This window comes from Protomyctophum parallelum (assembly GCF_964188405.1).
Source record: "Protomyctophum parallelum genome assembly, chromosome: 17".
Lineage (NCBI taxonomy): Eukaryota > Metazoa > Chordata > Actinopteri > Myctophiformes > Myctophidae > Protomyctophum > Protomyctophum parallelum.
Window position 1 is genome coordinate 33,508,977 of NC_139719.1, and position 14,347 is coordinate 33,523,323.

Below are 14,347 nucleotides of genomic sequence, written 5' to 3' on the forward strand. Positions count from 1 at the left end.
TGCAATTGCTTTATAAATAATAATCATATTCATAACATATTTTCTATATGACTTAAGCTATAGCTTTTTAAACTATCAGCATTCGACTTTGGAAATTTCCAAAGTCTCCCCCTCTGATCTGGTGGTTTGCTATATGTATTCCTATTTCCTTTGTTAATTATCTGAAGTCTATACACAATTCAGGGCTCTGAGCTCAGCTGGCCAAACAAATGATTGGTCAAATTGTAGAAATTATTCCAAGTGTGTGAATAACTGTAAAGCAAAACCTAAGGGCACGGCTGAGCTGAACTTGAATGGCCTGATATAATGATACCCAAGCATCATCCCCCTCTGACCGCCCACACACACCAGTGGAGCTGGAGCGGGGGGAGAAAGTGCTGCTTTGTCAATGAAACACAGCTCTGACTGGGAGCGGCGGAGGTTGGCAACAAAAGTTCCCAAATATTCTTCCAGAATACTAGATCTGGATTTACTCAACTGTTGGACACTGCAGCAAGCAACACCTGACTGACAACACCACGGAAATACGGTAAGTCACGTCGCTTTTGCAGTCTTGTGCGACATCGACAAAAAAGTGAATTGACAAAACGTTTCGTCTCAAAGATGTAAGCTAGCCTGCCGTGACCGGAATAAGTGTTGTGGTGTCTGGAGGGTTAAGATGGAAGAGAACTCCAGGCCAAATTTTAACTCGATATCCTTCGCATTTACATCTGAGACGCCCGTTCTGCAAAATGGGGCTCCTTTCAAGTGTTTGTCGCGCAAACTGCAAAGTATAACGTTGCCCACGTCTTTTTGGAAGACATGTAGTAAAACATAATTAGGGACTGCAGCTTTTGTACAATTCCCATATAGCCTAAAGTAAATTTCGATCAGAAACTGTTATGAATATGTTATCCCTTTTAACCTATTGTTTGCATACTATTTGATTTGGAATGATTTATAGTAGCTAGCGTTGGAAATGGAATGTGTGATGAATAACGGATGACGTACAAGTGTTTTTGACATTCATGTGCTTTCCTCGAATGTTTCGCAAAGCTAGTGAGTCATGCAGAAAACGTGCACCCTGTGCTATGTGAGAAAAATGCAAAGGAAAGTGACCAGACAGATTCGTTTTATAGTCTTGTGAGGGGTTTAGGCTAATTGATGGGAAGGAAGCAGAGCCTTCGGCTCTGATGGGAAGATGGAATTCTGTTCATCTTCCCATCAGAGCCGAAGGCTACTACTACAAGAACAGTTCTTGTAGTACTAGCAGCCTATGTTAATTTAGCCTGCATGTTATTTGGCCATTTATAGGCCTACTGCATACGATATGGAACTCAGAACTATTCAACTATAATAAAACTAAACACGATATTGTTTAGTAAGTCAGCTTGACTTACTGAAATATTTTGTAAGTAAGCTTTTCCACTGCTCCCTCCAGTTACAACTACTTTATTCTTTGGTGAACAATTTTCAAGGGTCATCGTTCTCTGCATATTGTGAAAGCTCTTTCATTTCTCTTTTCACAGAGGCTGCTATTGCTTAACTCATCTGGTGGTCACTTTGGAAGGAGGAAGTTCAAAGTTGTGAATAATGGTCAGTTTAGAGTTGCCTATTACCTTGTCACATGTGGTGGTCTGTCTGTCTATATCCCTACTGGGACTGGTCTGCGGTGACCCCTGTCTGATCATCAGTGAGGTTAATGCAGACAACCCCAGACTTGACACCACTGAGTTTGTGGAGTTGTATCACACCAGTGGCCAAAGAGCCTCACTGGATGGCTACACCCTAGTGTTCTATAACGGAAATGGGAACATCGCCTATAAGGTGCTGGACCTGAAGGGTCAGCACACGGACGACAGAGGCTTCTTCCTGGTAGGTTCTGTGGACTTGCTGCCCAAACCGGCCATTCTCCTCCCTCCCAACACGGTTCAGAATGGCCCGGATGCCATTGTTCTCTACCACACATCCGCCTTTCGCTACGCAGAGAAGATGAATGCCACTGCCATTGGGCTGGTGGATGCCATTGTGTACATGACCCGGCGTTATGCGGGCGCTGAGGTCCTGGCAGAGACGCTGACCCCCGGAGTGCCGGCGTTCATTGAGGACGAGGCAGTCTACGAAGGCGACGAGTCCATGGAGAGGTGCCTGCTGTCTGGAGATCTCTGGGACTTCCAGGTGGCTTTACCCTCACCCGGTCAACGGAACAACTGCACCCCTCCAGCCTCTCCAGCCACCTCCCCACTGATCAGTGAGGTGAAGCTGGGAGGAGGACAAGTTGATGGGTTTGTGGAGATAACCGAAGCCCAGGCTGCAGGTCCTCTGGTGCTGGTGGTTGTGGATGGGAAAACCGACCAGGTCAGTGTGAGCGTGGATGTTGACACCTCCAGGAAGGGCATGGTCTCCATCACCATAGAGAAGAAATACATGAAAGGTGAGTGTGGGAATTACTGCATTCTCTGTCATTAGCGAACATGTAACCCAGACTTCTGTTACAGTACTTGTCTATTCTACAAGATAGTGCATTTTATTTACCTGATGTCCTGGGGAGGTCCCTCATATCTGCTGAAAGCCATATTGAAACCAGCAGGTCACCAGAGCTAGAATAGAGGTCCATTGCATTAGAGTAGACCATGTGAAATGACAATAACTTAAAAGTTTAAGTTTATGATGGGTTCTACATAATACAGCCCCGAGTTATTACTCTGTCATGTGACATGGCAGTCATGTCAGTCAAAGAATAGTAAATCATGAATTTCATAAACTTTGTCTTCAACTGACTACCTGTTGAACCTTTGTACACTTGCTTAATTGCATTAGAGCCCGTGAGTCAGTGAACATGAAAATGCTTCCCTTCTCAGGTGATGAATCAGGGGCAGTGGCTGTTTACAGTGGCAGGGCTGCAGATTTCCCACTTGGCAGTTCACTGAGCCAGACAGAGCCTCTAGACGCCTTTGTGTTCGCTGGGCCAGCAGACCAGCCGAGTGTCAACCTCGTAGAGACACTCATCCCAGGGAGACAAGCATACCAGCTAAGCACAAAGTAAGATAAATCTCTTATCTTCATCCTGTGGTTCTAATGGTATTTCCTTTAAGAACATGTGATGTTAGTTGTATTGCATGCATGTATTTGAGTCTTCAATCAAAACATTTAACACTATAATATAATAGTAATAAACACTTTAATATAGTAACACTAATAGTAATAATACTATAACATCAGTCAACTAACAGGGTATCGTTTTGGGATCCCCAGGGGATGGCAATTGCCACCCACCCACTAGTGTTCATATTTAACCTCAAACAGACAAACACAGTTATTTTATGCATATTTTCTCCATCTTTAAAAAAAAAGATTAATCAGTGTTACTTTAGACTGACGTTGAGTCCATCTACATGTGGCACACATACAACCATACATTCATTAGCCATTTCAACCTATTTGTTTTTCCCCCTATTTTGGGCATGTCATTATAGGCGAACATATTAAAAAATATTATTATATTCTTTTCATTTAAAGAAATTGTGAAATACAAGCTCACAATGCGTCACTTTGCAGCTGTGAGCCTGTAGATTGGCTTTTTAAAGGAATAGTTCACCCAAAAAAATACTTATTTTCTATTGATGACTCACCCCAGGGAGACTTGAAATCATGGATTTTCTTTTCTTGTCGCATTCCTAAGCCAATAGTTTGATGACCAGCAGTGGTTTCTTAAATTGTAAATGGTGCATTTATATAGTGCCTTTATCCAAGGTGCTTTACATAGATTGTGCATTACATTCACCCATTCACATGCACATTCATAGTTTCATACACCGATGGCGAAAGAAACCATGCAAGGCTCAACGGGAGCAATTAGGTGTTCAACGTGTTGCTTAAGGACACTTCGACACTAACTCTGGGTTGGGTTCCCAAGTGGCCACTCTACCGCAGAGGAGACACAAAGAGCCTTCTTTGTTCTCTATGGAGACACAAAGAGTCTCCTCAAATTATTGGCTTAGGAATGCGACAAAAACAAAACAATATCCATGAATTCAAGTCTCCATGGGGTGAATAATCAGAAAGGGCATTAGGGGTGTTCACAGGCAGGGTCATAAACAGAAGATGTGTTTCACTAGTCGGAAGAAACACACCATTGGGAAGGTTTAAGGGATTTAATGACAGTAAAGAAATGAAAGAATGAATGAATGAGTGAAATCGGGTGTGTAGGTTCCAGGGGGGGTCGCCGACCCTGAGGTCTTTGGGGAGGAGGTCGTATGGCGTTCGTCTTATGGCGTTCGTCTTATGGCGTTCGTCTTACGGCGCGCATGGACGGTCACCCCCCAGCAGGAACCTGAGAAATGGGAGAGGGGGAGAAAGTAGGAGAGAAGAGAGTTTTGTTTTAATCGTTTGTTCCACTTTAGCAAAGTGAATGTAGCATTTCTAGTGCCGATAAGCACCTTTGAGGGAGCAGAGAAAGGAGCTACTATGGAGGTAAAAGGGGGATGCGAGAAGCCTGTAGGAAAGTGGCTAGTGTGCGACTCAGCGAGGCGGGCGAAACGTAAAGGATTCTGGGTGGTACTGGGTAGGTATAAATAGGGACAGGTAGATTGGCGTTGAGGGCGGAGAGTGGCCTGAACATCTGTTGTTCCAACTCCATGTTATGTACATTTTGCAGTCTTGCTTACAAACCCAGCTCTCTCCCAGTCGCTAGGTTTTTTGTTATTTTTCCCATTTGCTTTTTATTCTTGATTCCCTCTCCTGGGAATCCCAAATTAACATGTTCTGTTGTACAAGCATCACATATCGATCACATTTAATCCCTTTAAGCTATTTTTTTAATGGGGCTTACACTGTTGCCACCCTCAATTTTCTTCCTGAAATAATGCCTTAGGAAGTGGTTCCTTCCTAGTACTGTTTATTGATAAATTAAACCCAGTGCTATCCTTCATCTTATTTGCCTTTTTATTGTGTTCAGTTTGAGAGAGGGAGGCTTCTACCTCAGTCGCTGTGGCGTTGCCACCTGGCCCAGAGACCCTGGTGTCTTCTGGGAAGCCCCACAAACTCCAGGCCAACCCAACCAGTGTCCGTGGCCCAAGATTTGCCCTCACACCATTGGTGAGTGTAATATTTGTATGCTGAATTTTCCATGCCAGACACAAAAGCCAGCTGTGCAACACAACTAGTGACATGTATGCCTGATTCGATTTGTTTTTAGGTTATAGATTTGTTTTTCCAGCTTTTAGTGTGTGTGCAAACACAAACATTGCGTAACACATACATTGACGACGAAGGTGAGGACGCAAATTCTGATTGGCTGAAATGAGATGATATATGATGATGTACGATGATAACACAGGTGTGATTTTTATTATTCTGTTTAGAAAAGCCTGCTCTGAATAGGTGTTCAGAATAAAGTTTTCAATCAAGTGTTGCAACACTTAAAATGTAGAATATGAAATTTTAACAGTAATATCGTATATACGTACACGCGTGTGGGTATATAGGGTGGCCTGGCTGGGTGTGACTACCGCGGCCTGAATGATTCAGCCCTGCAGCCCTGGTGTGAGATATGATCTGGACAACAGATGTCAATATGAAGTTGAGGATAACATTGACCACTTCTGAACCTCCCCCCAAGTCTTGTAAATATGGCGCTTACGGTCTCCAATGGAAAAAAATACTTACATTTAGTCTTCGATTTCCCCATTATAAGGGAGGAGTAGTGCGGCAAAGTATCCTCATTTACAATAACAATAGTCTGGTTGCCCTGTTAGGGCAACCACACTAATTATAAAACTTCTCTTAGATGTGACTGAAGAGATTGTGCAAGTCCGTTTTTACACTGTGGTCAGACTGGAAACAGTGTAGAACAGGGTTTGTCTATTTGACTATTTTTATGTATGACTTGCCTTCAAAAGTAGACCAATCTCAGCTAATGCTGCTATGTACATGATGTCATAAACAGTAGCACCTCCAGTCATGAACAAACACAACGCGTCAACAAGAAAATGACAAAGTTAAGTAGTAATTTATGAGTGAATCTTAGTTACACCAACAATGATCTTGTGAAGCACCTGTAATTATAGGTGAAATATTCATGAAGATCAATACATTTGAACAGTTGAAGAGTACTGTTGCCACACACAGTACTTACCACAAGTAACTTACCACATTGATACAGTAGCTAAAGACTGGACTAGGAGGTGTACGCCGTCCTTGTTGACATTTGGCACTCTCACACATTCAAAAAGCCACTCTTTCACTGGTACAGAATATTAGACAATCCTGTGAATATCGACTTCAACTTTGATGAAGAATGCAGTGTCAAGATAAGCGTCAACTGTCAAGATAAATGAACTACTACAATTTGGATTATCATTACATTTGACCAATAAATTGGTAAAATGACAGAACTTTTTTTTTTTTGTACCTATCTCTCAATGCACTAGTGACACCAGGGGGTACTGATGCTCCGCCTCAAATCCCTCCCTGGGGTCGTGGGGACTTCCTGATCAACGAGCTGAACACAGACTCGCCTGGCTCAGCTGAGGACGGCGAGTACATCGAGCTCTGGCACCCGTCTGGCCGCCGCGTTTCCCTGCAGGGCATCTGGCTGCTGCTCTTCAGCGCCCACAACAACAAGCACTACCGCGAGATCAGCCTCAGCGGACACTTCACCACCGCCAAGGGCTACTTCCTGCTGGGCAGCGACAGGTTGGTACCAGCCCCCTCGCTCCGCTTGCCGCCCAACACCATCCAGAATGGGCCGGATGCTGTGGCGCTCTACCGCAGCCCGTTTGGTCAACCTTCCTCTATGCAGTCAGGGATTCCCACCCGTGGGCTGCTGGATGCAGTGGTGTACAGGCTGAGGGGCTCAGATAAAGATGCTCAGGAGCTGAGCGATGCGCTGACTCCAGGTCAGCTGCCCCTGTTGGAGGACCCTGATGCTCTGCCGGGAGACGAAGCCCTCAGCCGCTGTGGAGGCCTGCACCCGGCTGACCTCTCCACTTTTGCGGTGAGAACCGGCACACTTACTCAACTCTCAGAATTCATCTTTAATGGACTGTAACGATTTCAATACATGTCATTGTTTATTCCCAATAGTGTAACCTAGTTCAGTACACAGTGAGTCGTGGCCAATGGGCTAAAAAGCTTTACACTTGAGCAAGGCATCGATGCATGTATAGTTAGTGGAATTGGAAGTCCACTCCACAAAACCGCCATGGGTCTGCTTTGATGTTGATGTTTCATGCAGGTGGCTCCTCTAACCCCTCTGAGGGAGAACATGTGCCCTCGTCCACCTCCACCCCCTGAAGGCGTGGTCATCAGTGAGGTGGCTAGTAACCACTGGACAAATCACAGCCAGCAGAGGGCCTTTGTGGAACTGCACGGATCACCCATGACAGTCCTGAGAGGGTTGGTGCTGACTGTGTTTGACCAAGAGCGCAGTTGGACCACCATAGCTCTCCCTTTGTCTGGATTTACTGACCAGGAAGGATTCTACATTGTTGGAAATGTAACTGGGGCAGGTGAGGGTGCTGAGACCTGGATTATGGATGAACTATGGTGTTGTTAATATTGAAACAAATGCTAAAATCTTCTTGTGCATTGTTAAAATAATTATGTTCACAACGTAAGCATATGTGATGAAGAGTGTTGCATTTTCAGTTGCCCTGCTTTGCTCCCTCTGCATTATCCTCATTTCTCCCTGTTCTCCTGCTCCCTCTATCCCTCTCATCTTTTCACCCCCCCTCTCGCTCTCCTTCTCGTTCTCTCACACTCAGACCAGGCTTTCCCCGAGGGCTTCACAATTCCAGCACGTGGCGCTGTAGTGCTGTGCTATGACCTGTTCAGTGTGTGTCGAGCCGGCACCGCCTTGACCAACTCCAGCCTGCGAGACACACTGGTGTTCAGTGAGAATCCTCAGCTGCTCTCCACCCTCTCCGCCACCAGGGGGCAGCAGGTGATTCCAGCTCTCAGGTGAGGTTGGAAATTGGAATAAAGACATCAGTGACAGTACTACTAATTTCTTTAGTTACTTACAAACTAGTGGTTCTATTTAGACATCAATACTTTGCGTGCGTGCGCGTGTGTGTGTGTGTGTGTGCGTGTGTGTGTGTGTGTGTGTGTGTGTGTGCACGTGCATGTGTGCGTGCAGGTCAGTGGAAGATGGCCCTGTCTCACTCAGTCGATGTTCATGTTGTGAAGTGAGGAGCCCCTCTTCCTGGACAAGCTCCTCGCCCACCGCTCGCTCCAACAACCTCTGCCCTAGTTCTGCCTTCTCCAGTCACATTGACCTGTGTCTGGGACCGCTTTCCAGTGAATGGCAAGAGCACTCAGGAAGTAAGCTTATTTTATGTAAACACAGTCTTAACAAAGTGGGTTTTCATCCGTTGGTTCTGCTCCGGGCCCGTCATTTTTGCACTGACCACAAGGTCAGAACCAATGAACCGAAACATTATTAGAAGTAGTTGTGTGTCCACTCCACATCCCTATACCAGAGTGTCTAACAATATCCAGAAATGGGTTATGTACAGTAGACAGTGACTAGGAAACAATGGTATTAAACTATTATGAATATTTTAGCACTGGTGATGGTGTTAAACCTTTAATCAGTGGCATAACTTTTGGGTTATGCAGAGACCCTGGTGTCTTTAAATGTTAAACTGTAAAATGGTGTAAAATAACCCAAATAAACCTTTTGAGTTTTGGAGCATGATCCAAAGCTGTGCAGACCATACTTTTATTTTGTACTAACCCTTTCATCCATGTTGGTGTAACCCTCCCATTGTGTGTAAGCATTATTTCACCCTAAAATGGGATACATAGCAGTGGACCTGTCCTGTGTTTATCTGAATGAATACTGACAATCCCTGTTTTTTAGACTGCAGTGGTCTGATCCAGGGAAACAAAGTCATGGAGGTGGCTGGATATCTGGAGCAGAAGTGTCATTGTGGAATCTCTGCCCTCTATCTTCAGGGTAAGGCACAGAAGCAACTTAAACACACACAAAGTCAATTAATTCCACATGCTCAGCTGTACTCACTACTGTCTCATTACGATCCAACCAAGTCTCTGCCTTCTTATCTATTACTCTATTATGTGGCACCTTATAAAAATGTCTGAATAAACCAGGTGTCCATATTTGGACAACCCTCTATTTTCCTATAACATCTAAACTGTGTTTGCTATCCAGGGGCCAACTTCTCCTGTGTATCGGGGTGGCTGCGTGTGCGGGGGAACATCCAGGCGCTGTCAGATCACCAGAAGGCTCTCATCCTTCAGACATCCCACATGCACCCCTCTGGTGCTGAAGGAGACATCTGCTCAATGCCCAGCCCCCCTCATCGACACATCAGCCCAGGTTTGCTTCATCTCCACTTCATCTTACCTGTTTACATTTCGATGAGCCCCGTTATACAAGATGGTCTATCCCTCAAATAACTCACCAAGGCATACACCAGATATTCAATGTGTTCCTGCCCGGAAGCTCTGTGAGCATCTAAAGCTTTCAGTTGTGAGACCTCTCCAAGTCAAAATGAGAAACAGCCGTAGGCATGATCCACCCACTTTCCCACCAGACAGGCAACGACTGTACCGTGAGTGCTCAATGATGTCAACATTGGAAAAACTGTTTTTCTTTCCCCATTACAATTTCCCCCCCGTCTCCACTGTCCACAAGGTGGCGGTTATGAATGCTGTAAACTTTGTACATGTTTCTATTTCGTCATTACTTTCAGTGAAGGTTCTTAATAATAAACTGCTATTTTTTACAACAGAAACTGTTGCCTAAAAAGTAAACGCTGATTTGCACTGACATCGGGTATGTCCACATTTGGGCATTATCCACCCACCTGCCAGCCACAGACAGGCAACTTGAACTTATCAGATGATTATGTTCTGGCTTTAGTCAACTCTTGCAGCAACATTCTGTAGTAGCTGACCTGTTGGTCATGAGAGCAGTACTGTAAATTACAGTAATCAAGAAAATCTTTCTGTGTGGGAGAATTCACATTCATGGAGGTAAGGGGGATGCTACTGTAAATCAGTTTAAAACCATTGTCTTGACATTCTGACATCATTAAGAAGCTTAACCAAAGCTGTTTTGTACTGTGAATGACATGAAATCCATATCTGAATGTACAACAAATAATTATCTGAAAGGATGCTGTAAGTTAGTGCATGTAGACCTGTAATCACTTGGAGCTGACTCAAGTTGTACTCATTGATTCCAGGTCTATTCCAAGAGTCTGTACAATTGTGTGCCCCACGTTGTGATCTTGCAGATCTGCAATTTTCGAAATATTTTCCAACCATTTTGTACGGAAAATATTGCATGAATGTATAAAACCAGTTAAGTAAAATAAATATAGAGATGCAAGGTTTCTGACCGACGGCAACGATATTGTCTTTGTTTCTTTCAGGGTCTGCCTTGGGCCTGCAGATAGGCCTCATAGCAGGGGTGCTGCTCCTTTTGGGATTAGGAGCTGCTCTTTTCACATATCTTTATAAGAAGAGGTGAGCTCTCTCTCAAACAGCCCTGCCCTTTCTTGCTCCCTCTGTCTTTCCATGACTCCTGTAACAGCTGTACACACTGAATTTGTAGGCTACAGTATGTTTATATTTACGTCTGTCACAAAATAATATAATTATGCATACCTTGCTTGAAATGTCTGCTTTCTCAGTTAGTATTGAGATTTTCCCACAAAAATCTTTACAATTTGATCAGTGTTTTAAAAGACGTTTCAGTTTAGTTTAACCCCATTTAGACCTGAGGTCGATTATAAAAACCCTTCTAAATCCAAAGGTCCAAAGGTCTTGAAAGGTAAAACCCCCAAAACGGGTTTCCGTCCGTAATGGGTTAAAAAGTCAGATTCTGGCCCAGGCCGTAGCGTAACGGTCTGGGCACCGGACTGGTGATCCAGTCGCGGTGTGCCGCGGGTTCGACTCCCGGACCCGACACGGCCTTTACCGCATGTCATCCCCCCATCTCTCTCCCGTTTCCTGTCAGCCTACTTTCTATCCCTTAAAAAATCAATAAAGGCGTAAGCCGCAAAAAAAAAAAAAAGAAAAAAAAAAGTCAGATTCTACCAGTTGACCTTAAATTGTTGGATGAGAGATGGGAATTACCCCAACCACACAGACTCTCTGTAAATTCTTCAATGTAAATGTATACATTTTTAACACAGCGAGCTTACAAATGTAACCTCTATTTGGTTACATTTGTGCACTCCTGGAGTTAAATTAACAGTGTGGATCTTACTGTAGTGTGTACTAATGCTTACATGTTCCCAAGGTTGTGTGCATGTGCCATGGGGTTTTCATTCATAAATGTATTTCCCCTCCCTAGGCGTCCTCTGGACTATTACTCCATGGAGCTGAACGAGCATGCAGAGGGACTCTCAGAACTATAATCCAACTGTGTTTGTGCGTAAAGTGCTTTTGAGTGAGTGAGCAACCTGCAGGAGCGATCGTGGGACAGTAGGTCATGTCAATTTTAACTGTGTGTGGAACTGATTGAGTGCCTTAACTGCAGGGATGCGATTGGCTCCTTGGGATAACACTGTTATGGCGTGAGCCAGTGGCATGTACAGTACAGTATATGGCACATCATGTTTCACGCTACCTAGTATAATGTTTCAGACCTTGCAGAGGAGAATTGAAAATGCTAAATTATACAGGTAAATGTATATTTTTTGTAATTGACAAAAGTGGACCTAGGTCTGTATGGAAATTGCAGGCTACATGAAATGCTACTTATAAAGGGAAGGGAATGTCCAAGGGATTTATTTTTGAATTCTTGATTCATCTGCACGGAATATTTGTATTGCAAAAATAACATTTTATACCTTGTCATTTTTATGTCACTGTAGAGAATCACTTTTAATTCACAATACAGTGTTACCTGTTTTTATGCAGGCATAAGGCCTGATTTTTGCTTCATGTCTTAAAAGAAATTGTCCAACTGAAAAACTGAAAGATGTGCCAGTGCCACAGTGTCACGTGAAAAGACAATGTTTTTGTTGAGTGACACATCGCAAGTCAGGCTTTAGTCTTTGTCCAGCTGGTGTTCCTCAAGCTGTCCGATCCGTATTGCACTGATGATACCTCTTCATCCCAGCCTGTTCACCCTCTTCAAAGGGGTTGACTTGCTGACCTTTTTTTTTTTTTAATGATCTTTGTGTAACACCATTGAGTTTTAGATTATAATCACTAAGAGAGCTTGATTATTATTGTTATGTTTGTATGTGAATGTGTTTAGTTATCTTGTGATGAATGTCCGTAACCACTTCTGTGTGCTTGGCTTAAAGCAAACTGTTTACACTTTCTTCATTGAAATGTTTTGGAAAGGAATGTGGAAAGAAAAGACTGGCATAAAAGGACGATGAACTCCTTAATTGGCATTATATCAGGAGTAGTTATTTCAATGGATCATATGTATGATATCTGTATGTATGTACGTATGTATGTGCTACTTCATTTTCTTCTTCATTTTATATTACAAGTGGCTTAGTGCATTAGTGGTTTATTATGAACCACTACTGTGCCTTTACGCCTTTGCCCAACCCTTACGGGACCATTAGGCTGTATTTGTACTCTCTCAGACTTACGGATAAATGAACATGAGGATTTTACTGTGGACCGTCAACAGTGTCAGCTGATGCCTCAGTAAAGCACAGAGAGCAGCCATATGAATAAATGTTAGGTACATGATGTCTGCATTCTCAGGGGGGACCTTAATGCATTTGTCATAATACTTACACAACCATACATACAATTATCTCCACCAGAGGCACAGAGATTGTTTTTTCCTGTGTGTGTGTGTGTGTGTGTGTGTGTGTGTGTGTGTGTGTGTGTGTGTGTGTGTGTGTGTGTGTGTGTGTGTGTGTGTGTGTGTGTGTGTGTGTGTGTGTGCGTGCGTGTGCGTGTGCGTGTGCGTGTGCGTGTGTGGTGTGTGGTCTTGCAAACCGCTGGACCGAAAAGCATCTTCTGCAGACTGCCAAGGAAGGATGTTACTCCACTACACATTTTCATATCACCATCATAATGGTGCTATACCAGTCCACTTTAGGTTTTTGCTTATAACTCTTGAATTGTACAGTGGGTTGTACAATCAAAAATGTCCCTTGGATTGTGTCATGTGACAATGAGCAGCTTTAGATATTCCATATTGTTTACCTGCAATTGCCTTCCAAAATGAGAGGGAGGGGCCTTTTCTTTCCTCTTTTACACGATAAATTCCATATTTGAACGCAACAACCAATCGACCCCAAATTGTTGAGTGGCATAGTGCACCTCCATAAGCACTTTAACGTCTGACCATAGGGGCTGCAAATGCAAGAAGTTGAACTGCATGTTGTAGAAATTCTATTTCCGCCTGCAGTTGTGCTGATGGTTGAAAGCCATGACTTAGGCCTCATTTAGACTGCAGTCACATTCAGTCAAATCTGAGTTATTTCTCAAATCTGATCTTTTGGCCCGACCATTCACACCGTTTTCAAGTGACCAGATCTGATCTGCGTGTTCAGACTGGCAGCCTGAATCAGATCAGTGCTACATCCAGATTGGAATCTGATTTGTTTAAATAAGTCTAAATGCAGACAGGTCACATGGAATCTGATTTAGATCAGGTTGTTGCATTCAGACTGAGACAGATCACCTCAAATCAGATTTGAATCAGATTTGAAACCACCTCTGAATTTTAATTAGTTATTAAATCAATATTTCTCCAGGAACTATTATAGACTTTAGAAATCAACCCAAATGTAACTTTGACAAAAGTTTCCATAAAGTTCAGTGTTGAATTTACTTTATTTTACTTTATTCTTTGTATTCTTTTAACTGAATCCAATGGGTTCCTTGAAAATCAAACAAAAGGTCCTTTGTTATGGTCCTTTAATCCAAATGTATGAATACAGTACATTCAAAAGGAAAAGAGGAAGAAAATGGCCAATACAGAGACTAGCTGGGAAATTGTTTTGATGTGATTAATTAATTTAGATTTTACTTTTCCAAAAACATTTGTTTGAATAGTGCTCTGAATAGTACGACATTTTTACCTGGCAAACATGGCTCATGCAATCTCATTGTCTGCCTCTTTTTCCTAATATAAAACATGTATCATGTTCATGAAGTGGCTCATTTTATACCGTTTTATCTTGTGGGTTTGAAAAAGGAAAGGAAAAAGGGTACATTTGTGTGATTAGTTGATGCACTTTGCTAAATCTGTTTTCAAATTCATGTAGCAAGTTTGAAATAAATATTTCCACAGATGTGCAATGAAGTTGCAGTGTGTTTTAATTTCCTTTTGTCCCTCTATCCTCCTTATCGTTGTGCTGGTAGGCTACAGTATGATTGTGCACATCCTGCACACCCACGTCTAAAC

At 43.2% G+C, this 14,347-nt stretch overlaps 1 protein-coding gene across 1 annotated transcript; it reads left to right on the forward strand.

Moving 5' to 3' along the window:
• The first annotated feature begins 235 nt into the window (after positions 1–235).
• LOC310874939 (uncharacterized protein) lies at positions 236–14,241 on the forward strand. Its single transcript, XM_083787876.1, has 12 exons — positions 236–529; positions 1,509–2,413; positions 2,841–3,021; positions 4,937–5,076; positions 6,411–6,976; positions 7,217–7,490; positions 7,746–7,941; positions 8,120–8,304; positions 8,846–8,941; positions 9,158–9,325; positions 10,386–10,479; positions 11,312–14,241. Exons 2-12 carry the CDS (start codon positions 1,573–1,575, stop codon positions 11,373–11,375), a joined length of 2,805 nt encoding a protein of 934 aa, XP_083644002.1. The 5' UTR covers positions 236–529; positions 1,509–1,572; the 3' UTR covers positions 11,376–14,241.
• Positions 14,242–14,347: the final 106 nt, after the last annotated feature.